Here is a 27,169-nt window from a genome sequence, read left to right as displayed (position 1 = left end):
CCATAGCTGCCGATAAGGATCCTTCAGCATGTAAGGTCAACTACTTTGACTAAATAGACATAGGATATTGTGCCTATGAGAACTTTAAACCATATTACAAAGTCCTTGCAAAAATAAGGGAGAAATATCTTATCTACAATCTAATATGTTTTTTGAAAGTTTGGCAGAGGTGGGTCACGAATTTTAGGAGCCCAGAAGGCCGAAGGACTGCAATGGAATAGGAATAGTTTGAGCCGAGTCTAGGATTTCCACATTATGCTTTTCAATCAATGCCATTAACTGCTCATTGGCTGAACTGGAATCCAAGTACTGATTTTTTTCAAATGCTCTGGTAAATATAAACACAATGAAAAATGAATTCATGGAAAGAAAAGTAGTATAATCTTGAAAAATATCAAAAGAATATAAGTATCATGTAGATTTGCAGTGAAGTATAATGAGCTTGCACTTAGATAAGATCACTTGAGCAATGTAAAATCGAGCAAGTAAGGTGAACGGATTGATACATCATAGATTTTATGTTCATTGTTTGTCAAAATAGTTCTTATTCTGCTTTTGTCATACACATTATCTTGTAAAAAAATAATCGACATATAACCATACTCTTTCAGTGCCAACTTTTACTATTTTTGGACGCCTATGTTATACTAGAATTCTCTCTAGTACTTGCATGCATATATATTTTTGAACTCCCCTTTTTTGCTGCTCTTTAATTTTTTGTTGAAGCAATGTATTAATAATTTAAGTTTATGCGTATCTTTTAGTTTTAACTTCTAGTAGCGTATGACTTTTTGAAAAAAATATCTTCCGGCTGTGCTAACAACATGCACTTCGGCAATCTCGCCACCCCCACCACCAGCACTACCAAAAAGGAATATATAAAAAAAAAAGTTTGTGAGCTTCTTAACTTGGAATACTTTCTCTGTTGATCTGCAGGCAAATCATCTTGGCTTTGTATTTATTTTTCAAAAAAGAAAAATGATTTTTATGTTATTGGAGTTTGACAGTGTGCATGTTTTAGTAGTTTTCTGCATTCATATGTTATACTTTAATTGCTTATGATTTTTTCTGGTCCTCTATTGCGTTTGGATTAAGCACCTCTAGGCCACTACTGTTTTAATTTCCCCTTTCTCAGCTATAGCTTGCTATGCATTATTTATAAAGTCAATGGTTGTTGTCATCGGGTATGCCAAGGCCATTTTACTATATTAAATAAATTTTCAAAAAGCTCGTAGCTCTTGGATTGTTTTAGTTCTTATTAGATTGGTTTTAGCCAACTAGGGTTCTAGATATTGAATGATGAAATAATGCAGGCTTTTGTTCTTAAATCGTGAAGTTTTTCTTAGGCTCGTGAATTTGCAAATGAACTTCGTGCTAGTACGAAAGTTGGAAAAGCCCCTACAGTATGGTTTGAATCTTCTGCAGGGTCAGGCCAGACAGCAAATAGTGAGGAAACTGGTGTGCTTTCTGAAGCATATTCAAAAATGCTTACAGTTTTCATTCCCCTTCTTGTAGATGAGGTTTGCTTATGGTTCATGGCACCTTCCTTTAAGTGAATTGAGATTTTGACAAAATGATATAACTTAGCTGCTGAATTTTTTTTTCCAGAGTACGTTCTTTGCACACTTCATGTGCTTTGATGTTCCTAAATTGGCTAACAGTAGCAATAGCGGCTCTGATGGCAATGGAGAAACTGATGATGATCAAGAAGGCATAGCTTCAGGTGCGAATGATGCTAAAGACGATGATAACTTGTACTACTGTTAAATGCATATTGTTGAAAGACTGCTGCCAGTATTTATTGCCGAATACCATGCATGCCATAGCTTTCTACATCTCATGGTTTATTGCCTAAACTGAAATATAGATGGTGCATTTGTTTATCCAGGTAGCAGCACTACTGAGCTGAGTTTTTTAAATGAATCTCTCCAAGAATTACTTGATGGCATTCAGGTAATACTTCTGTATCTATAATCAACTAATTTGGTCCAGGTGATTGATTGCTAGAAGTGGGTAAAGAAATATATAATGGCAACCTCTGATCTGGTTCTACATGTTGAAATGAGCTGTCTCAAGTTATTTCCTTAAACATAATGGTCCTTTTTGCACTGTGTTTCTAGCTTGTGCTTGCACCAATGCAAAATGAATTCCTCTGATTTTAGTTACTACAAATTTGATCAACTATCCTTTTTTTCCTTGAAAACTGAAGTGTTCATCTAATACTATTGCATCATCTGGATTTTGGAGTAACGAGTTTTTTTTTGGGTTACTTTCTTTTCTTTATAATTACAGGAGGATTTCTATTCCTTGTTGGATTGGGCATTCAAATTTGATCCTTTGAGGTGCATTTCAATGCATGGTATTACAGAGCGCTACCTTTCTGGTCAGAAAGTTGACACAGCTGGGTTTGTCCGCCTACTACTTGATGACTTGGAAACAAGAATATCAATGAATTTTGGCAGGGTCAGTTCTTTCGATTTTCTTTTTCTTTTATTGCAATGTTTAATGAGGATTAACTTGTTTAACTTTCATTTCAAGTGCAGTTTGTTGATGACTGTATTTATATGATTGAGAAGACTGAACGCAATGCACGCCAATTGGGAGTTTTACCATACATCCCAAGGTTTAGTATTCTAATGTTTGAATCATTATATGTAATTGATCAAATATCTGATTTTTTTTTTAAGGTACCTGATTAGATCCTCTAGTTCTAAATTTTCACCTCTTAGAACAAAGTTTTTTTATTTTTTGTTTTATTTTATAGGCAAGTTTATATAGATCCTTCATGTTGAATTATGTTTTGTTCGGTAGATGATGCCAGGCTGTATTTTATGCTACCTGTAGGCTGAGAATCGTGGGGAGAATGTGATAAAATCTAAGTGTAAGGAGAGAAGAGGAGGTGGATCTGAGGGAGATATAAGTTTAGATAAAATCTTTATTATCCAAGAAAGAGGTTAAAAAATGGTGAAAATAAGAGCTCTGCATTATGGAGCCTGAGCCATGTTGGAAAGATAATACATTGTTTTGTGGATCTCTTTCTTCTATTGATTCCTTCAGAGGTTATAAATTCTTAACTTCCTTTCCCCTCCCTAAATCTTGGGCATATGTTTTTAGATTCCTTCCCTCTCCTTTTTTTTCCTCTTTCTCCCCCTTTTTATAAAGAGAGGAATGTAGGAGTTGTGTCCTGGCATGTAGCTAACCCATCAATTTGTTGTAATAACTTGTTGGTGTCGAGCTAGTCGTCAGTTGAAAAAGGAGAGTCAGATAGGGTCGAATGATAATCAGTAGTGGCCTTGCTGAGATACGAGGGGGAGAGTGTCATTCAACTGCTATCAATGAGGGATGGTAGGTCGATCTAGATCACCGTGTTGAGGTAAAAAGTGGCGAGTGACATCTGGGTGTGATATTTAGGCATATGTGAGAGGGAAATCTTTGAGAGGGGACATTATCGAGCTTGGGAGACTTATGTAACACCCCATTTTGACCCCCTATTGTCAATCTAGAGTGTAATAAAGGGAGAATCTCAACAGACCTATCTCTTTTTTACACCCATCTTGAAATACTTCTATCAGGACCAAGTGAGTAGGAAATAGTCAATTCAAACTCTTCCAAAAACAAAAGTTTTTCAAAACTTAAGATTAGAATCAATATTTCATAACTGGAAACATATTTAAACACATCAAAATATCAAATAAAATACAGAGCTTACTAAACTGCAAATAACATTTACATACTGAGAAGTGCTTTTACAGCTTCTACTCTGACCTCTATAGAACAACAATAACAACATCAGACCTTTATCCCACTATGTGTGGTCAGCTACATGAATCCTTTTTCTCAATTGTGTCCTATTAAAAGTCAAATTCTCATTTAAATCAAATACAGAAAGGTCATTTCTAATATTTTTTAATCAAGACTTTTTAGGTCTACCTTTATCATTCTTAAAATAACCCAAATCTAATAAATCTACTCTCTTGACATGGTCATCGGAAGGTCGTCGTTTTACATGACCAAACCATCTAAGGCGACTCTCTCTAATCTTATCTGTCACTGAAGCTACTCTAACCTATTCACGGATATGCTCATTTTGTATCCTATCTCTAAGAGTAAATCCACTCATTCACCTGAGCATCCTCATCTCAACAACACTTAACTTAATATTATGCTTCTCTTTTAAAGGCTAACATTTTGAGTCATAAAGCATTGCAGGTCTCACCACCATCTTATAAAAATTTCCCTTAAGTTTGAGTGGTACTTTTCTATCACACAACAAACCAAAGCACTCGTCCACTTTAGCCATCCAACTTGAATTCTACTAATAATATCCCCATCTATTTCACTATAACTTTGAACAATAGACCCAAGATATCTAAAACGAGTACACTTATTAATGATTTGGTCGCTCGAAGTTAAAAACCCTCCACTAGATCTATTGCTACTAAAATTACACTCCATGTATTTGGTTTTAGATCTTCTCAAAACTTTTAGACTCTAAGGTTGTCCTCCATAATTCAAGTTTACCTTCAACTCCCTCTCTAGTCTTATCAACAAGAAGAATATCATCAGCAAAAAACATACACCAGGGTACATCCTCTTGCAAATGTCTAGTAAGAACATTAATGACTAAAGCAAAAGATAAGGGTTTAAGGCTGATCCTTGATGTAAACCAATTGAAATAGGAAAATAATTGGTTAAACCACCTTGTGTTTGAACATAAGTAACAACTCCCACATACATATCCCTAATGACTTTAATATAAGAATTATTAACCCCTTTCTTTTTTAAAACTATTCAAAGCACTTCTCTTGGAACTTTATCATATGCTTTCTTTAAATTAATAAATATCATATGTAGATCCTCCTTATTCTTTCTAAACTTCTCCATCAGCCCTCTCAATAAATGAATAGCTTCCATACCATGCCTACCTGGCATGAATTCAAATTGATTTTGAGAAACTTTAGTATCACGTTGTAACCTATGCTCCATAACTCTCTCCCAAAGTTTTGAAGTATGACACACAACTTAATTCCTCCATAATTTGCACAATCTTATGCATCATCTTTATTCTTAAATATAGAAATTAACACACTCATTCTCCACTCATCTGACATCTTTTTAGTCTTTAAAATAATATTAAAAAATTTAGTAAGTCAAAAAGTTCCATCATCACCTAAGCATTTCCACACCTCTATTGGAATATCATCTGGTCTAATAGTTTTTCCTACTTAATTTTATTTAAAGCCTTTTTAACTTCAATTTTACTAATACACCGATAAAAATAAAATCTCTATTTTCATTTAGTGTTAATGTATGTACACAAAAGGGGCAGTCATCCTTCCTTCCAAATGCATTGCTGGCTCATTTCTCTTTTGATGCAGTACAATCATTGTAATGATCTAAAGTTTTATAAAATACACAAGAAATATATATAAAATAAGCATGTCTACAATCAATTGAAACAACACAACATGATAATCTATTTAAAGTATTATTTCCTATTCTATTTATTATTCAATATTTTTAGACAAGTCATATGATTGTTATAGGCTTTTGCACACTTACAACTCTCTAATTCAAGGTTGGGTCAGTATTCCCAACTTTTAGAATTGAGGCCACTCTCTAATTCAAAGTTTGGTCTAAATTTTAACTTTAAGAATTAAGATAGTGTAGGCTTACCTCATCAGATCTTTTATCTTTGCTTGTGCGAGCCTATACCTCATATATGACTTATCTCACATTTCTAATTCATTTCACATTTTATAATACATTTTACATTTTATAACAATCATAAAAATATGTCATTGCAATAATACTTGAGGAACCAACAGTATAATATACAACATTTTGTCTAATGTAAGCATGAATTTTCCCCAAAATCATTCTCTATTTTCATTGAATTCTAGTTATTATTTATCCATTTTATGTGCATAAGTATATCCATTCTAAATATATGTATACCTATTTATTTAAGCTACTACAGCTATTCAACATTTTATTTAATAGTTGCTACATCTACAGCTATTCAACAATTTGCACTCTTTCCTCGCTTGTCTCTTTGCATCAACTCGCTTGTCTCTTTGCATCACACACAGACAGAAAAGTCAAGGCCCCCAACTCCTCCGTCTTCTTCCGCTTGTTCGCCCGCACCCGACACCATTGAGCCCGACGACCCAGCCTCCGCCCGTTTTCGCCTCCCACGCCCGACCCACACCCGAAGCAGCCGTGTCCTCCGACGCTTGTTCAACTCCTTCATTGCTGCCCGGCTTCATTGCTTCGCATGAGGTGTAGGGATTGCAAGACGCTTCTTCCGCTCCTTGCTGTTTGGCTTCGTGATCGCACGAGTGGCTTCTTCGACTCTTTCTTAACTGTCCGACCTCCTTACTTCACAGAGGATCGCACGAGTCACTTCCTTAGCTTTATCGGGTAGAGAAATTGCACGGGTGGCCTTTTTGTCTCTCTATTGTTGTTCAACTTTATTGCTTTGCAGGAGATATAGAGATTTGATAAACCATTTCTTCGACTCTTCTGCTACTATCCGACTAAGCTCCTTCGAAGACTACCTGAACTAACCCGATCAGACTTATTCATCTCTCTTTATTTATATGTAATATGTATATACATATATATAATTATTTATAATTATAATATTAAAAAAAGAAATGAGAGAGTGATATGATAATAAAAAGGGGGTCTTTCAAATAGGTGTCAAAGACCCGTGCCATCAATCTTAGATCTGGGCGGATAATTTTAAAATTCGAAGATCTGCGCCGTTGATTTTTAATCCGGGCAGATGGTTTCAAATCTGAAGACACTGGGCCGTCATATCTTAGATCCGGCTAGGTTGGTTTTAAAATTCGAAGACCCTACGCCATCGACCTTAGGTCCGGGTAGGAAGAAATTACGGCAGTGCCGTCCCGATTTCTCCCTCAGTGGGGAGGAGACGTCGGTATGCTACCGAAATTTCCTAAAAAAATTATAGAACTTTTTGAAACAATTGGAGAGCAATTTAATTTGAATTTTAATTAATCAATTAATTAATGAATTAAAATTCATTAATTAAAATAAATTGAATTTAAATTTTATTGATTGGTTAATTTAAAAAAAAATCAAGAATAACTTTAAAATTCGAGAGCATTTCAAATCCGAGGGCTTTTAAAAAAATTGAGAGTTTTAAAATTAGAGAGCTTTAAAATTTAAATTTGATTAATTGGTTAATTGATTTATCAATCAATTGAGCAATTATAAAATAAAAATGCAATAAAAAAAGGAGGGAGGGGGAGGTTCCACTAATTGTCATATACAATATTGCATTTCAACTCTCCAAAACTCTCAAGCTCTCCAAATTTAAACAAATTCTCCAAACAACAACTCTCCCATTCACAAACCCTCACAAATTGTACAACTCCTCCAAAACAAAAGCTCTTAAACTCTCTAAATAGAACATCTCTCAAACTTTCCAACTTATAAGTACTTTGCTCTCCAAATCTTATACAAAACTCCCCACAGCAAATTGAAGCTCTTCTAAACAAAGATACTATGCAAGCATTCCAAGATCCCTCTTACTCGAGCTCTTGCAACTATCTGCGAACTCCCTGAACTGTTGCAAGTATCACATACCTTTGAACAAGTAAACACGAATCAGTGCATCATAAATAAATTAAATTAATGCTAGAAAATAATAAATCTAGTTACTGTAGGTTGAACAAAGTACTGAAAAGCAAGAAAAAATAAGTACGAAAAAGCTAGTAGAGTAACCGTACTGAAAAAATAGGTAAAGTTGTGGACTATTGTAATAGAAAAATATTACGAGTACAAAACAACTAAAACTCCAATGCCAGTGTCAAAACTTCGAAGTATCAAAATCACAAATTCAAACCAACTCAAATAAGTACAGAATAAATCTCTAAACATTGTACAAGCAACTACTATCTATACAAACACATAATCAAACTCAAAACATCTGGGCAGCCTTATTTATAAGAACTTGATTGTAAGACCTAGTATTCGACAAATTTCAAAGGAAAGTAGCAAGTCTGACCTTAGGAGAAAGTTTTAGATAAAAATTGACCTAACCCCTAATCCTTTGCATGGGTTCTAACAAATATAAAGAGCTTGCGTTCAAGCACTCTTTTCACTTCATGTGTAATACTTTGGAGCTCATATGGGCCTCGACGAGCATGTTATTGGTACACATGTGACGCCTATGGATGTTGCGTGGGTTCATAAATGAATGTAGTTTGAGCTCGATCCTCCTATATGGATAGATAGGAGTTGACACGACTCGAGTTATTAAACATATATACGGTCAGGGTGTCGATCGGAAGATCTATTTTATACGTTCATATAAAGCCTTCAAGGTCTCCAATAAAAAATTTTATTAACAAAACCATAAAGACTATGGACTCGATGCTCTGTCGATAAGTTGACGGAGTAGGCAAGGTTCAACGGACAAAATGCAATGTAAACACTCCGATGATGGCCGTGTTGAATGTTTATCTGAACCGGAGGGGTTAACTCCAAATATTTCAAATGCCACACAAATGTCAAAAACTCCAAAAATTTCAAAAAAAATTCCAAAATAAAAAAGTATTTAAAATTGAAATAAACCCTTCTAATCACTTAAAGCAAAATTCATCTACCCTCCGCAACAGTTTGTCAGGGTAGACAAATTAAAATTTACTTAAGCTCACATAAAGCTAATACCTAGTTGAAAATATCACTAGGATCCATTCTCAAATAATCTCCTATTAGTAAGGACGTGGTACGTGACCGACGATTTTGCTGCCAAATGGCATCGCAGGATAAACAGTTATGACCTGGGATCCTCTAAACCTAGTGGTTTTGCCGCCAAATGGCATCACAAGATAACAGTTATGGTCATAATCAATACGTTTTTAATGACATCAAATTCTTAAGATATGAATCAATAAGATATAATTGATAGGGCACAAAGCCCTCTGTTAGCTAAGGTGGATTCAGATTTATCCCCTTAGACAAACATTCATCCCAGGTCTATAAGGTACCCTTGGACAAAGCAACCCATGGATGCCGACAAGGATCCTTCTATCAGGTTATGTCGACTATCTCCTTTGACTAAGTAGACTAGGGACCACGATGACCCGGTACGACGGATCCATGCGATCTTGATCGGGTCCATCATCCATTCCCACACCATCCGCTTTAAGTGCTAGGTGATGAAATTTCTATTTTAAATATCAAACTTTCAACATCTCAAACCCATGCTGCTACTATATGCCAGATAACACGTATCTGATTGACGACTAACCTTAATCGAAAGTTCTCTCTCGTTATCGGGAGGGGTAATTAACTATAGGGGCTTGCATTTATAGGAAACTATAACTCAGATCATAAAGTCCTCGCAAAAATGAGGTCGAAATCTCTTGGTCGTGTCTTATCTACAAATTCATCCGTCTTTGCAAAATTTACCCCAGAACATAATCGGTTAAAACTCCCCCAAAAAACCAACGGGGGAGGTTGGGGCCTAATTTTCGGAGCCTACAATGATGAAAAGTTTCATTCATACAAAAGAAACAAGTATGCTCATATGTTTTGATGTGATCCAATTTTTCCTATGCCCCAGTTCCCCGAGCATAGGGCGAAAGATTAGCAAATAGATAAATGATTTGTGCTTAATTGTGTATCGAGGTAGGCAAACTTGTATGAAATTATTTTCAAGATCAAGACTGTGATTTCCCTTAGCCACTCGATAAAGGATAAAGAGGGATATTTCCCAGAAAGATAACTTTCCTTCTCGCTAGGGGCTTTAGCGCTCGCGCAGGACTTGAGTGCTTGGGGCCCTCGACTAGCCCTAGGGAGTAGTCCAATCTTATCTTTTCAGCTTAGATCCGAAGGGGGATTGGACGATCCCGCACTGCTTGGGCAATCATCTAGTTATCATGAAATCAGGAGGGCTAAGGTCCGATAAGTCTTGGAACAAGTTCGGTAGTCCTGAAGTCAAAGGACTAAAATTTGGCAAGTTTGGGATGAGTGGTGAACTCAGTTGTTTTAGTAGTCAAGGGACTAAAATTCGGTGAGTTTGGAATAAGGGGTGAACTTGATTGTTTTAGTAATCAAGGGACTAAAATTCAATGAGTTTGGAATAAGGGCGAACTTGATTGTTTTAGCAATTAAGGGGATAAATTTTGGTGAGTTCGAAATAAGGGGCAAACTCAATTGGAGGTGTTCTTCTCTAGTATTTGAAGACATGATCTATCATTGGTCGCTTGACGGAGGATAAAGAGGGGATCTTGTTAGAAAGATGACTTTCCTTCACACCAAGGGGCTTTGGCGCTCACAAGTTTTGATTGTCTAGGAGCCTCGGCTCGTCTCAGGGAGTAGTCCAATCTTTTGTATCAGCTCGGACCCGGAGGAGGATTGGACGATCCCGCATTGCTCAGGCGATCAACTGGTTATACGAGGTCAGACGACCAGGCTAGGACATTTCACTTAGAGAGAAGATTTCTTGATAAGTTCTCATTGTAAGGATCTAAGGTTTGGACTCGGCATTCTAAGTTACCCAAGCGTTTTGAAAGAAGAGTTTTATTCAGTCAGGTGCCTTTAATTATATTATGCTTTGATGTGGAATGTTTTTATTTTGAATAGATAAATAGTTTTATCAGATAAAAAATGAGAATAATGTGTATATATGGATAGATACGTCCCTTACGGGTAAAATAACTTGAGATAGTCAACACTCTAGGTCCTGGGCATATTTGTTCTATTGTCAATCTGTAGTTGATAGGCTTCTGGACTAGCTTGTCTTTTATAGGACCGAGTCTCCCGGTCAGAAGATTTTCTTTTTAATGCGAAGATAGTAGTACTTGGTGGTTCTTCGCTTGTTCTCTTCTTATTGGAGGTCGTCTTGCTCCTTGAGCTCTTCCAGTAGGTTGGCGACGGTCTACAAGCCTTATTGATTGGATATGCCCCATTTGGTGGTCATATCGTTGGTCATGGCTAGTACCCTTTGGCTTGGTAATTCTAACTCTATCGGAAGTACAAACTTTGTATCGTGCTAGAGTGAGAAGATGTGATGAACTTGACATAGCTCACTCTGGTTGGTTCGCAAACCAATCCTAAATTATCAAACTAGCAAGAATAACTCAAATTTGTGCACAAACAAAAGAGTTAATTTCTTTTTCATTCAATTCATCAACTATTTATAATGCAAGAGATCAGTTTTAAAAATCAACATGCAAGAATAAAACTTAAATTGCATTAATTTCGATCATGAATGAAGCTTTGAATGATTTGTAACTTCTACATTTTCAGTTCTTTTATCGTTCCAATTGAATGCTTGAATTGTAACATCTCATCTTGAATTTTAAAATACTTATTGAATGCTAACAAATTGGCAGTTTGATGATGCTTGTAATGATATTGTAACCCTTAAATTTATTACTCATGAAATGTTAACTTTCTAAAATGAATTATTTGCAACCCCCTTCATTTAATAGATTAAACATCTCCTGAAACGTATTCAATTAATTGGCTTCCTGAATGCTCCAAGTTTCTATTGAATGAATTAGCTTATATAATCAATGAAGTACATGCATTAATTACATTGTCACATAATTAATGAATATAATTGGCCTATTTGGAAATTCATTCAATTGTCCTACTTGAAGATCATCTATGGAAGAAGAACTAAGTTGGTAATAGTGTATGTTATCTTAGAACTCCATGGAATTTGAACAGTCTGTGAAGTCAAATTGCTTCATGGAAAGAAAAATTCGATTCTTTGGATGTTGCAAGCTCAGTACTCAAGCTGTTGTATTTTTTTTAATAACCATTGAGGCTAGTAAATGACTCAGAAGCCTTGCCAATGAAGTAGGGATGACTTAGAACTGTTTGAATTAATTATGCTGGTCTTGGCAGGACATGAATTCGTGCTGGTTGTTTTTTAAGCTGCTTGAGTGTTTACTTTGCAATTTTTTTTTCCATATTGAATAAACCAATAAATATTGTTTTTGGCTGTAATAGCTGTTGAGTAGCCATGTTAAGTGGTTAATAAAGAAAGTTCCTGCTTCATAAACTAACCTGAAGTTAATTAATATGAATCTAGATATTAGGAAGCCAACATAAAATACGGAACAATTGTGCCAACAATGAAATTTTAGGCTGCTAAGGTGTTTTATTTCTTATTTCAGAAAACAGAGTTTAAGTTTATTATACTTTTCTACGATTTATTTTATTTTGTGCTTTGCTGCTTTGTCATTAGTATTGTTGCTTTAGATGGATCAACTTACATTTTTTAACAGGTATCCAATTATTTCTTTTGATTAATATGCATGTTAATGTGAAACTTATTTTGATTGTATAGATTTGCTTTTCTTGCTACACGCATGGAGCAATACATCCAGGGTCAATCTAGGGATTTAGTTGACCAGACATATACCAAAATCGTAAGCAGCATTTATAATCATTAACTACTATTGAGTATGAACTCCATTATTGCAAACACATTACTCTACTTTGTTCATATAAGAACATTATGCAAATAGGAAATTTAAATAAGAATTATCCTCTAAATTTGCCGGACAAATCAGCTAGAATTATCTTCTTTACAGTATAGTAACACTATTTCGTGTCCTAAGTTTTGTACTGCTTGTAAATTTAGGGGGTTTTTTTTAATTGTTACAGGTCAGCATAATGTTTGTGTGCTTGGAGAGAACTGCACAAATGGAACCAAAGTATTCTGACATTGTACTTCTAGAGAACTATGCTGCTTTTCAGAACAGGTAATAGAGGTTCTGTTGTACTGAATCTCTTGTCCTTGACTAGAGTTATGCCTATAGGTCATGGGGCTCATGTCTATGTTTCATCTCCTATAGTTTCCATTCAGCAAATTTTTAAAAAGGAGCATACAAAAAATCTAAATTATAATGAGCTGCGTTTAAAAAAAAATTAAATAGAAGCAAAGTCACTAAACTGAATGTTGCAGTATACATTTGTGAAGAAATCGTCAAAATATTTGGCTATTTCTGCACAAAACCAAAGCGTTCACCAAAAGATTTGGCGTCTTCCGCTTTGCTGCACGGGAAAGAGAGGCGGGAAGAGAGAGAGATAGGGTGAGAGAGATGGTAATAAAAAATTTATTTAATTTTAATATAAATATAATTTAAATATAAGTAAAATTATAATATAATTTATAATTTATAATTAACTTAATTTATTAACATCATGAATATTATAAAATTTAATTAACTTTATTTTTATTAATTTTTTAATTAAAATTTGTATTTCATTTATCTTAAAATAAATATAATAGTTATGAAATTCATCCGTTAAAAAAAATAATATTATTTATGTGCATAATAGTTTAGTATAACCATATTTATATTTAAATTATATTTATATTAAAATTAATTAAAATTTATATTACCTTCACTCTCCCCCCTCTCTCTCTCCCCTCTCCCCCGTGCAGCTGAGCGAACGACGCCAAATCTTTTTGTAAACTTTTTAGTTTTGTGCAAAAATAGCTAAATCTTTTGGTGTTTTCTTCACAAATGTAAATTGCGTCATTTAGTTTAGCGATTTCGCTCCTATTTATTTATTTATTTTTAACGATGCTTCTTATTATTTTGATTTTTCATATGCTTCTTTTAAAAAAATTGCTTTTTTATTCATTGTTTTATCGATTTATTTTCGTAATGTTTTAGTATTTTTTAATTGAATTAATATTTTTTGATGAGTAGTATTTACCTTGTTGTAGTCTCTATGATTTAGCCAATGTGGTGCCATCGCTAGCAAAATTTTATCGCCAAGCCAGTGAATCTTATGATCAAGCTTGTACACGTCACATCAACATGATTATTTTTATCGTATGTATAGTTTCCTTGGCTCGACCTCCTGTATATTTCTCATTGATAATATTTATCCGCTTTTTTCTTGGATGTTACCAGCAGTAGTTTCCTTTGCTTTTTTACTTGTAAACTTTCGACCTGGCCATTATTAAATCTTTATTTGTAGACATTTGAGAGATTGTTTATCTTCGCTCGAAGGATGGAGGAATTGATGGTTACAATAACTCCCCAAGAAGTGAGTAACTTTTGAAGTCCTTACAACTGGAAACTTTAACTGATGTAGACAACATTGAGATCATATTTTTTCAGCCTAAATGTGATGACATTTATCCAATCAGGAATTAAGATTGACATTACAATCTAGGATCATCACTGTCTAATGAATTTAGGCAGTATTAAGGCCTTATGCATATTTTAAGTACATTTCTTCCGATAATTGTGTGAAAAAGATATATTATATTGTCATTATTAATTTGAGTAGTTTTAATCAAGTGTGGCTTCTGTAAAATATGATGTCATTCTAATTTCTGCAGCTGAAAACAAATGTTTTGTGTAGCAAGGTAAAAAGTTGTTGGTATTGTTGGATGCTATCTTAATTTATTAATAGAAAAAAAAATTGAGAGGAAGGTAATAAGAAAAGAAAAGTTACTTTCACATTGAAGTGTAGCTATTTATGTGGTGCTGATAATATGCTTTGTAATACACAGATACAGTTTCAGGTTGGGATGTCAAAAGCAGACCTTCGAAAAATGCTTAAATCCAGCTTATCTGGGGTAAAACGGACAATCTTGATCTTTAGCTTTTCATATTTGTTCTTTTTTCTCCCTTTTTTATGTTAACATTCTTCATTCTTGTCGGCAGCTTGACAAGACAATTAATGCTATGTATAAGAAGTTACAGAAGAATTTGACTTCAGAAGAGTTGTTGCCTTCTTTATGGGAAAAATGCAAGGTTTGTTTCCTTTCAAGATATAAGACAAAATTCTATTTTTTTATGATATATCTATGATGGCATTCTTTTTCTCCAACATATATGATTATCATTTGTTAAAGGATTAAAAATAAGAAGATTTGTTATAAAAATTGGTTTAATTTTAAAAACTTTGATAATTGGGAAATATATAAAGAGGCTCATAAGGAATCTAAGAAAGTTATATGCGATGCAAAGACTTTAGCTTTTAGTGATTTATATAATAAAGTAGATATTATAGAGGGAGAAAGATATATGTATAAGTTAGCCAAACAAAGAAATAGGAGTAGTAAGGATTTAATTCAAGTGAAGTGTATTAAGGATGAAGATCAAAAAATACTTTTCTTAGAAAATGATATTCAACAAAGGTGGATGAGATATTTTGCTAAACTTTTTAATGAAGATTGTGATAATAAAATTGGCTGTCGTGGCCTTAGCACTCTAAATAAAAATAAAGATTTCTGTTTTTATCGGCGTATTAGTAAAACCGAAGTTAGAGAGGCTTTAAAAGCGGGTATTTTAACAAGATTAGGTTCCGGGGGAATTTTCAGAAGGCAGATTGAGTTTTAGATAAGACACTACCCAGAGATTTCACCCTCATTTTGTGAGGACTTTTTGATCTGAGTTCTGGTTTCCTATAGGCGCAAGCCCCTATAGTTAATTACCCCTCCTAATAACAGAAGAGAACTTTCGATTAAGGCTAGTCGTTAAGGATGTCGTATAGGTTATGAACCTATCGTATAATAGCAATAATTTTAGGGTTTAAATTTGATCTTATTGATTTGGATTTTGAAATTTGGAATTTAGAAATTATCACCAGAAACTTAAAAAAAGCTTGTGGTAGGGGGAATGAAGACGAGCCCGATCAAGATCCCATGGTTCCGTCGTCCCGGTCTGTCATGATCCTTGGTCTACTTAGTCAGAGGAGGTAGTCGACCCAACATGACAGAAGGCATCTTATCGGCAGCCATGGGTTGCTTCGTCCAAGAATACCTTGTAGACTTGGGTTGATATTTGTCTAAGGGGATAAATCTGAATCCACCTTAGCTGACAAAGGGCTTTATGCCCATCGAATATACCCTATGATTCATAACTCAAGGGTTTAACGCCTTTAGGGAACATTCGGGCTTTGGCCGTGATCGTAATATAATGGTGCCATTTTGCGGCAAAACCACCCGATCAGAGGGCACGTGCCATGTCTCTGTTGGCAAGATTGTTTGAGGATGAATCAAAGTGATACACCGATACACATTCGCTCTTTATGAGCTGAGGTTAACTTCAAATTTATCACCCCCGACAAACGGTTGCGGGAGGTGTATGATTTTTAGTTTTGAGTTTTTAAGTGATAGATTTCATTTCAAGAATTTTGGGCTTTTTTTTTATTTGAGATTTGACTCCTCCGGTTGAGATTTTCTGTCAACACGGCCATCATCGTGGTAGCTTTAAAGTCATTTGTATTTTCGTAGGATTTTGGGAGGCATTTTATACTTCAAGTCGTGTCGACTCCAGTCCTTTCGAGGATGATGAAACTTGAATATTTGACCCGCGCAGCATTCTTGAAACGTTAGATTTAGGACTTAGATGTGACGATTGGAGCACATGCGGGTTATAACATTTGACCCTGCGCAACATTCTCGAACTTTAGCATTTAGAAATTTATTGCATTTATTGGAGCACATGTAGGGGTTTATTTTGTTTAAAAGATCATATTTAATATAAAAGGAGCATTTTAAAATATTTAAATATGATCCTTTATGTGAGAGATTTTATTTAAGAAATGCCTAAATTTTCATTTAAGGGCCTAAGAACGCCTTATGTCTGCTTATAGACATGTTGCGGATCCGGTGGCATTACTATCGATGAATTTTGCTTCATAAAAGATATATTTTGTCATTTCAAATAATTTTATCTTCTTTATTGTCATTTGACACAATTTCTAGATGAGATTTGCTCAACAGATGCTAGGAGATTTGTGTTCTTACTTGTGAGCAGGCTACATCATTAGTCATGAATTTCTTAGTGCTACCTGCATGCTAATTATGTGCACTATCAATCCCTTACTCCTACTTATAAGTTAATGGTAACACAAATTAGAAGTTCCCCGCTTTTATTCTAAGACATGGTAATTTATTTTGTATGAGCTTCTCGTTTATACCTGTAGCATAATCATAGAGCACATTACAAATTCTCTGGCTTCCATTTATAGGTAAATTTTAATGCGTCTTATTCAGTTCTACAAAGATCTTGTCGATCTCCAAATAGCGAAAGTTTTCCAAAGAACTTTGTTAATTGAAAGGTTAATCATCTTTTGACAACTTTGGTTATATATGGAGGGATCTCAATATCATAAACTAAAGAAGATGCTCAAGAAGTCTGATTCGAACATTGAATTATGAACTTAACCCTTATTTTATTAGTTTAGCCCAATACAATGTATGTTGGATTTAATAACATAATTGTATTTAACATATACCAAATGATTAGTTGATGTTGTATTAGATTAATTAATTGAATATTTTCAATTCTTCAAAAATTTCAATTAAGTCTAAAATTTTTCTAAGTCTAGAATTTTTTTTAGAAAATTTCGGCAGCCTCCCGGCGTCCCCTCCCTGATGCCGAGAGGTCAGAGAGTGCTCGACTCGGCCGGATCAAATCGACGGTGAGGAGATTTGGTCTTCAGAAGCTTTGATGATCGCCAGTTGTAGATGTTTGGTTGTCAATGATTTGCTGCCGATGATTGGATGCAGATTATAGTTGATTGTCGATGCTCACTTGGAAATCCCTTTTTTTATTTTAATTTATCAAATAATTAATATTATAATTATTTTTAAAATTAAAATGAGCAATTGAACATTTTCCAATCATTTCAAAATTTTGGCTAAGTTCCAAAATTTAGAGAAATTTCGGCAGCCTCCCGGCGTCCCCTCCCCGATGCCGGGAGGTAAGGGAGTGCTCGACTCGACCGGATCAAATCGACGGCGAGGAGATTTGGGAGAGCGAATCGATCCCAATAATGATCTTCGAGAGGTCCTTTAATGTGCACAACCTGCTAAGTTAAGAAATTAAATATTTTTGGTCCCCTTAAAAATCCGGCAGCCTTCTGGCGCCCCCTCCCCAATGCCGGGAGGTTGGGGTGGGCATTTGCCCTTTGGCTCGACTCGGCCGGAGCGAATCAACGGCGAGGAGATTAGGGGAGTAGAGTCTGCGCTCTCTCGGTCGAATAATCTTGACGACCGAGGGCTTCAGGGGACATAATATATGATATATATTATATGCTATATATTATTATATAATATACATATTAATATATATGATATAATATATCATATATAATATAATACTATATATATATATACATATAATATATGATATATAATAATATACATATTATATAATATATTATATAATATATATCTTATATAATTTAGAAACATAGAGAGGGATCGGGAGAATCCCGATCATGCTAGGGCCGAAGGAGCCACGCACGGAGGGGCTCGGATTGGCGTCGGCGTACACGTCGTCGGCGGAGGAAGGTCGGCCGGAGGCAGGTCGGCGGCAGGTTTGTCCGGAGCAGGTGCAGATCGGGCCGGCTAGGTCGAATGCAGACGCAGGCGTCGGGTTTGGTCGCTAGTTGAGGCGGAAGCTGTGCTCGGTGGCTGAAATCCGGTGGGTGCAAGCGACTGAAGTTGGCCGGCGAGGCTGAACTCGGCTTGCTCGACGGAGGTTGGAGGGTCTTTGACTGAAGCCGAGATTGAGATCGAGAGAGTTGTCGCACGGAGGAGGTAAGTCCCGAAATCCTTCTCAATTCCGTTGTTCTGTTCCTCTATGCGATTCTGAGAGCGTGAGTGCCAAAAATGAGGCCGAACCCTTTTGTGTCATAAGGAGCGACGATTTTGGACGTGGTTTGAGATCGTGGGATCGATCGTGGCTGAGGTGGAATGAGTGGTTGAGTATCGTGGGTAGTTTGGGGGCTTCAGTCGGTTAGGCACTTGGGGCCGGTTTTGGGTAATTACAGGTCAACACAATGCTTAGAGAGTTGTTGATGGGCCGCTGTTGTAGCTTCTAGGTTTATATGTGAGGGTTGCGATCGGGCCGTGAGTTCACTTAAATCAAAATTTTCTGTGAAGTTGATATTGGTTTGCTGCATCGTCCTTTGCAAGCTCGATGGTCACCAGTTCGTTGACCATCCATCCTCAGCTCAAGTTGGGTCCTCAAGGTCCTATGTATAAACCTCGTAAGCCTCATAATAGATAGGCAATATGTTGCAGTAATCATCTAATGTTTCTAATTTTAGTTTTCCTAATTTCTTTTTTTTGGTCTTGCACAACTGCATGTCCTTTGACGTTGCAGAAGGACTTTCTGGACAAGTATGGAAGCTTTGTCAAGCTAGTCAACCAGATATATCCAGGAGAGAATGTCCCTCCAGTGTCAGAGATGAGAGAGCTTCTTGCTCAAATGTAAATTAAAAAAGAAAAAGAAAAAGAATTGTGGACTTTTTTGTTCCTTGGTGGCTGCTGTTCGATTACTTTTCTTGTTGTTTTATTGTCTACATATCAGCCCCACCCTTTTCTTTTACCTCATGAAACTATAATAATAATGATATATTAGGCTAAAATTTTTTATCGTAGTTGCATGCGATTTCTTCTTTGTGAGCAGATAAATAAGAAAATGTTTTTTTTAACCGTAAAAGGTGTTGTTGCTTTACTGGATGTTAACAAGAAAACAATGCTATCGGGCCTTCTGCCCTCATTACTTCCAAAAACATTAAGGGGCTGTTTTGTTGTCCGTAAAGTAAACGTAATGTAAAATAAATAAAGTGTAAAGTAAATGTAGTGCATTTCAAATACTCTGAGGCTGTTTGGTTGTTTGCAAAGTAAACGCAGGAGAAATGTTTCCCTTGTTTAGTTAGATAAAAATAGTGCATTTGTAATATTTTTTTGTCATTATAATTTATATATTTATAAAAGTAATCATCGATTATTTAAACTTCGTTTGGGATAGCTTTCTTCTTGCTTTCTAAAATTGATTTTCAGTAAAAAATTAACAAAAAAATCATTGTAAAAAACAATATGAAAGCTGTTCCAAATGAAGCCTTCCAACTCTCAAAACGGAGCAAAGTGAGCTGTGGCGTGGATTAACCAAATACATTGTGTAGATGTGATATTGTTAGGGAATGATGAATCAAATACAAAGAGAAATAGTAAATCAAAATTTGTTAGGCATTAATTTCATGAGCTCTCCTCTCACAAAAATCCAAATTGAGATTGTCAGCTTGGGAAATAAAGCTACTGTTTCGCATGTAAAATGAAAAATTTGCACGTCCAAAAGGACAAACATGAGGAAGAAGCATCTCTCCCGACAAAAAAGAGAACAATATTGAAGGTGCAATGCAATTCATTTTACATGAGGGTAACAATCACAAGAATGATATAGGAGTTGAAGACATTAAAAAAAAAATGAAAAAGAAACTAAAAAGTGATTGAAGTAAAGTTCACCATGAAGAAAGTGATTCAAGCACAAAAAGAACTCCAATTGGTGTACGGAAGGCAGCTGCAATACCAGCTCCCGCTCCACAGGTCACCATATCTCGCCTGTACCTGTCATTCGTTACACACCTAAGCCACCGGCATGTCGACCGGTATTCGCAAGATCTTCCCTGCCCCAGCAAAGAAGCAATGCATGCTGATACTGTAGAGATGCAACCAACTATCATGGAGCGACGATGATACTGTAGAGATGCAACCAACTATCTGCATTGAAAGATATCCACTCTTACAGTTACAAGATAAAAAAATTCAAAATATCAAAGTCTATCTCCTTTTCTGTTTGATTAATTTGCTTGTCTGATTAAACAAAGAAAAAATAATGGAAATAATGGTAAAAAAATTCATCAAATCAGGTTGGACAATTAGAATGTCAAAGTAGAAGTGGATCATTGAAAAAAAAAGGAAGTAAATTGACCATTTGGAGGGGCCTACAACATTCTTTTATCCTACAAAAGAAGCGTTGGTTCGTTAACTTCTATTTAATATCAAAGACAGCAGTTAAATAATAATTTATAAAGGCCATGAAAGTCCAATTTTGATGAACCAAGATGATGCTAGTCTTTGACAGTCCAAATAAAATATAATAAAAAAATCATAATAAACATTGATCTTTGACAGTCCATATTTGACAACGAAGTCTGCTTTTCATCCTCGATGAAGAATCCACATAAGGCTCTACAAGATGGAACAGATCAGTTTGGCGCATTATAAAGACAGAAGGAGACAACTCGGGATAAGCGGAGCGGACGAAGTAGGTGGCAGGCGGAGAGGGAAGAGTACTCAAAGTCGAGGCTTTCGATGGGGCAGACGCGTGAGCCGACGAGGGCGAGCTGGGAGGTTGATTTGGAGATAGTGCGGTTGTGTTTAACGAGCAGGGGATCCGCTTCATCGACGGTGGCATTGATCGCCATCATCAAGGATAACAGAGGATCAGAAACTATCTCCGACGATACTTCTTATCTGCTACATAGTGGATGTAGTGGGCTGGTATGAGTACTGAACAGGGGAGCTCGCCGAGATTCGGGCATTACTCGGTGCCGAACGCTGAAATTGCAGCCGGATCCTCCGCCGCCGTCTCGAAGAAATTGCCATCTACGACAACTGTGCCAACATATTGCAGAACTGATCTGCAACAGAATCCACGCATAAAAAAAAAAAGCTTTACTAATTAGGTGAGGACATCTGGCATTTCAATAGATTGCCACATAAACTTCTAACGAGTATTGTAACCTTAATTTGATAATCTATGCGTGGATTTTGTTGTCATTCAAAATAAAATCAAAATTATTCTTCTACATATAAACAATGTTGTCCAATGAATATAAAAATATAAAAATATAAAAATGGGTGTTTTGCGATCAGAGCTGTTATTCCTTTTAACTTCCATTTCAAATTTGTCAAATGTGTAAGCTTGACCGAGGCTCTTGTGAGCGCCAATGATGTATTGGATTGTCATATGATGACAGTCAAAATATTGAGCTAGCAATGATGCGACACTCACGCAGCTTGAATGCTCATTAGTAAAATGTTTTACTGAAATTGAACAAAATGGTAAAACCCAATCGTTGCTTCATGGCTATAGTGACTCGTACAATATATTTTCTAGGGTTTAGGGTTTTTTTTTTTGTCGTGATCTATAGTGAAATTGCCCTTTGTATTTTTTTTTGTTTTTGTTTTTTTTTTTATACATTTGATTTGTGATGTATTGGGGAACAAGATAATTTATGATTAATAATAATGATCATAAGCCAAGGAAAAAAAAAATGCCATGTGATTATTAGGATCATTTGAGACCACTAATGCTAAAATAGTAGATAATTTCATTGATAGTTTGCTAAACTCTTAGTAAGTCATGACGAGCGCTTGCCTAATTACTGGGTGAATCTAGAGAACTAACAAGGTATTTTGTTAGCCTAAGCAAGATTCCTAGCCTTAATACGGTGAGGGACACAAAAGCATATCTTGACCACGATTTTTGCTCCTCAATTCAACCTGATCGAATGCAATGTAAATGACGGGCAATTAATTCGATTAAACATAATGAAAATGATAGCAAAAAATGTGATGTTGAATAAGTCTAACTTTAAATGCATTGCAAATATCAGAAGTATTCAAACATAGCTCATTTTGTGAATTAAGTTGCGCCGATAATAAGCCATATAGTGATAAGCAAGCAGTCGGCACACTCACCATCATCACATTTCCACTTTCTCTAAACACAGCATTAGATTCTCTGTAGACTTCATCCAAGCCACTTCCTGCTAATCGTTTGAGGATCCTCACCATCCATCAAGTTGGTTTCAATCATGACTCAAATTGATATGACCCAACTGGATCACATAGGTCATACCGTGCTTGATCATGGCTAGAAGCAGAGATTAATCTCAAGATTTAGTTGGAGAAATGTTGTGAAACTGAAACATCTAGATCATGTATATGACAAAGCCACTACTTAATATAAATGCAAAGCAGAAGACTACAAAATCTCATTAATAATTTTTATATATTATAAATACAATCTGAAATTTGTCTATAACAACGCTTGACAATAGAAAGGTATAACAAAAATAAAATCAAGCATGCAAAAAGAAAATTAATCAAAAGTGCATACCTACAATAGATTAGATCAAAATATTAGAAACTACTCAACTCGCTCCTTACCCTTTCTTAACTTGAAAATGAAAGCAAAGACAAGATTGTGCTAACACGGCCTGATAGACTATATGACAACCTAAACATGATTCAATAATTTAAACAAAAAGAGATGAAAAATATAAAATAATAAAATGAAGTACTGTACGAAATATTGAAGTTGAAGCAAAAATTGATAATAAATTGAAATAAGCAGTTAACTTACATCTAAAATTGTATTGAAACTTATTGAAATATAAGCAAACACCTCATACCAATTTCATAATGGCCCCTCAAGTCTTTTCCAATATATAACAAATAACAAAATCCATTCTCACATCCAATATAATAGTTTCTCGTCGCTAACAGAGTCTCTTCTAGCCACCAACAGAATCCCTTCTCACATTCAACAAAATCCCTTCTTAGTAAATATCAGAATAGCCCGCTGGCTCCAAAACTTCCAACACATAACAAATAACATAATCTCTTTTTGCCACCAACAAAATTCCTTCTTTTCGCATAATTCAAATATTTCAAACAAAGATATTGAAAATAAAATCACCCCAACAATTATAGTGCTACTGTTTACTTCTACAAAATCACACCAACAATTATCATAATAAATTTTCACCGAGTGTTCTACAATTCGTCAAAATTATAGTTTTCATAATTTTACCATATTACTAAATATTGTATATAACAGCATTTTGAAGCTTTAACTAAACTAAAATGCTATTTTTAGATGTCAAATAAAATTTTGAATTAATAAAAAACGTTATTTTTCAAAATCACCTTGCAAAAAAAAAAATTCACATAAATACTCAAAATAACTAGAATAATCGTACTGACAACATATCAAAAGATACGCAGATAAAATTTATCAAAATTCAAGAAAATTGTATTTTTGTAAAAATCAAATTATAATTTCGATTAGAAAAAAAAAACATTGAATTATTGAAAACTGAGATATGCAAAATATAACCTATCTCGACTCGAGAAATTTTTTGAATTAGGTCGCAGCTAAAAATGAATAGAAGCTACAATAAATAGTCTCTTTATCTAGAATATCCTCTCTCTCTCTCTCTCTCTCTATATATATATATATATATCTCTCTCTCTCTCTCTCTCTCTCTCACACACACACACACACACACACACTAGCAATGGTTATCTCAATGGATCAAATGAATGGAATAGTGGATTTGGATATTTTTATTATTAAAATATTGTCTAATGCTGCCGTGCCCATCACGACTCTACTTTAGAAAGCTTACAACATGATCCCTAGCACCACCACGTTGAATTAATTCTAAAATTCTAGAGAGCTTAACACCAAGGTGCCCCAACCCCAATGCTGCGGTGCTCCCATGGGAAAATTTATAGATTTCCAAACATTTAAACTAATCCTTTGGACCCAGAATAGCATATCACATGCACACATAATACTTATGAACAAATATAGAGGGGGTTCAAAAATAGAAGATTAGTGGGTTACCTTAAGTCAATTCGAATCATAACAGGTAAAATTATATAATGATTGTTGAGGTGCCACAACTTCTTCTACAATACTTTGTAGTGTGATGCTTATATATAAACATGTTGTACTCATTATATTTGTATGTGAATCAATATATAAACATGGCATCTTACTTCTTCTTGAGCTCATGTGCTTCTAGATTTTGTGGTACGCCATTTCTACAGGTTTCTACTTACTTCATTAGCCTAGTCTCTTCATGATATCAAAGACACATCAAAGCTTAGTAGATGTGTAGCCTTATATTGTTCTTTGTTTATTCGTCGATTCCAGCGCTTCTAACACGACTCATTTACAAACTGAAATCATCACCAAGATTGACACACATATACCCTCTTCTCTTAAAATTTTTATGTCTAACCTAGGGGTGTCAATTCGGGCTGACATATCGTGTTCGAGTCGAACTTGAGTTGACCCGGATCTAAATGGGTTAACCTGAATTTGAACCATTTTTTCAAACGAGCTAGATATTTCAACTTGGACCTGACCTGCACGGGTTGCCTGATTGACATGACTCGACTCGAATTTAGGAAATTTGGCTGAAGAACTGCGAGCTAAGATCCCATCACTACTTCTAGTTCCTATTCAAAGCCGGCGACGAAGCAGCAACAATGACAGTGGCCGGAGTCCGTGAGTGTGGGCAGCAACAACAACGACATAAGGCGGTTGAGCCGGACGGCAAGTCGTGAGTGCGGGCAACAGGCAGAGTCTGCGACCGCGGGCAAAATTTTGGACGGCAATTTAAAGCTTTTGGGTCATTTTTAGGTTGATTTTGGGCTTCAGAGTCAACCCAAAAATTTTAAAACAGGTAAAAAATCCAAACCCAAAACCTATATGTTTGCTAATTGGGTCAACTCAAACCCAAATTTTTTTGGGTCATGTCAAAAATTGACACCCCCAATCTAATCCCAACTGCATTGTCCATATTCAACTCAATAGTAACAATTGCCTAATATGGCTGATTCAGATACTCTAAATATTTTTAGTAAACAACTTTGTCAGCTACCTTACCAGAGAAATCAGCTGTCCACTAAAACTCCTTTTTGTCTATAACCATTGAACTCATTGCAAACCCAGGCTACACTACTTGGCATTTCCTAGATCAGAACCTCTCAATTGCCCTCTAATCTACAATCTCCCAAAACATTCTTCCCTAAATTCTCAATTTCCATTCTTATCACAACATTTTGACCACTCTAGAGAAACGATTACAACCAACAAATCGTTTCTAAGTAATTCAAATAAACAATGAGCTTCATAAATATCTCAATGAAAATATCTTGTGAAAAACATCACTGCTACCGACTCCCATCTCGAACCTGAGAATGTCATATTGCATATCCTCAATTGACTTCCTCCGATCTATCAATCCTTTGAAACCTTCATTGGCATCAATCTCACCCCCATCAGCCTACAAGATCTCTACTCCCTCTTATGCAATGAAGAAATCAATATGGTCATAAAAAATCAAACTCTCCCAACCGAATTCAACCCCAATTATGTTATCAGCCATTAGGGATCGTGCACCCTGATACAAATAAAGTAGCTCTACCAACCACACACAAGCAGGTCCCTAATTCTCTTTTTAGCGCACAAGAGGAGCCCGTAACACTACATCTGCAGCTCAACCCACCTGCCAAATGTGCAAGAAAATCAATCACATTGCCGCCAGTTTCTAGCATCATTATAATCTTCAATACAACCCCAATTGATCCACCCAGTCACTAGATTATATACTTAACATCAACCAACTTCATCTGATTGGTTCCTAGACTTCGGTGCTTTAACCCACCTCACCTCATATCTCTTTAATATTCAACAACCCATGTCTTTAATATTCAACAACCCATGTCTCACCTCCCTGGATTGAAAATCTACAATAGGTTTTTGTTCATTCTTGATAAATACTCTCATCTCAAGGAGTGTCAAGAAGCAACCAACAATTTTTAGATCTTCCTCCAAATCAAAATATCGTGTTCTAGCATCTGAAGCCTTAGGCATCATCTAGATCCATCTCCTTCCAATAGACTTTAACATCCATTCATCATCTTCAACAACACTTTAGTCTGAAAATATCTCAACTATGGTCCTTACCAACAATCCATTCTTTCATGCGTGCACCAAACACATTGAAATTGATTACTACTTTATCTGGGATCGCATTCGCCTACAATATATCATAGTTCAACTTAGACATCCTTACCAAAGCTCTCTCTTTGTCATGGATTCAACAACTACACAGCAAATTGACTCTCTAATCTTTGGATCCTCAATTTGAGGGGTGGTGATAAGCCATATAAATATATAATGATAAGCAAGCACCTGACACACTCACTATCATCACATTTCCACTTCCTCTGAACACATTAGTAGATTCTCTGCAGACTTCATCTAAGCCACTCCTTGCTAACCATCTGAGGCATCCTCATCTTACATCTAATTGGCCTCCTTTACAATACTTTGTATAGCGATGCTTGGATATAAAACTCATGTACTCATTATATAGGTGTGTGAATCAATACATAGTGACATTGTCTTGCTTCTTCTTCTTCTTAAGCTCTTGTGCTTCTATATTCTACATGTTTCTACTAGCCTCATTAGCATAGTCACTTTAACTCGTGCCTCTAAAATGTTGCAAAAAAAAAAAAAAAAAAAAAAAAAAAAAA

General features: G+C 35.5%; 1 protein-coding gene across 10 annotated transcripts in view; it reads left to right on the top strand.

Annotated features, from left to right (window-relative positions):
- Window positions 1–19,419, top strand: part of LOC110105607 (exocyst complex component SEC3A) — a 97,124-nt gene extending 77,705 nt beyond the window's left edge. For 8 of the 10 annotated variants that reach the window (XM_028698224.1, XM_020835177.2, XM_020835172.2 and 5 more), the window contains 12 exons: window positions 1,347–1,520; window positions 1,609–1,723; window positions 1,889–1,953; window positions 2,293–2,463; window positions 2,544–2,623; window positions 12,341–12,422; window positions 12,661–12,758; window positions 13,733–13,841; window positions 13,990–14,058; window positions 14,531–14,596; window positions 14,685–14,774; window positions 19,143–19,419. In XM_028698224.1, the coding sequence (XP_028554057.1) occupies window positions 1,347–1,520; window positions 1,609–1,723; window positions 1,889–1,953; window positions 2,293–2,463; window positions 2,544–2,623; window positions 12,341–12,422; window positions 12,661–12,758; window positions 13,733–13,841; window positions 13,990–14,058; window positions 14,531–14,596; window positions 14,685–14,774; window positions 19,143–19,253 (1,230 nt within the window). In that variant the 3' untranslated portion in view covers window positions 19,254–19,419. The remainder of the gene's footprint in view (window positions 1–1,346; window positions 1,521–1,608; window positions 1,724–1,888; window positions 1,954–2,292; window positions 2,464–2,543; window positions 2,624–12,340; window positions 12,423–12,660; window positions 12,759–13,732; window positions 13,842–13,989; window positions 14,059–14,530; window positions 14,597–14,684; window positions 14,775–19,142) is intronic. The other 2 variants (XM_028698225.1, XM_028698227.1) reach the window with 2 other exon arrangements.
- The last annotated feature ends 7,750 nt before the right edge of the window (window positions 19,420–27,169 follow it).

Source organism: Dendrobium catenatum, unplaced genomic scaffold (genome assembly GCF_001605985.2).
Source record: "Dendrobium catenatum unplaced genomic scaffold, ASM160598v2 fragScaff_scaffold_1056, whole genome shotgun sequence".
Classification (NCBI taxonomy): Eukaryota; Viridiplantae; Streptophyta; class Magnoliopsida; order Asparagales; family Orchidaceae; genus Dendrobium; species Dendrobium catenatum.
This window is presented reverse-complemented; position numbering and strand designations above follow the sequence as displayed.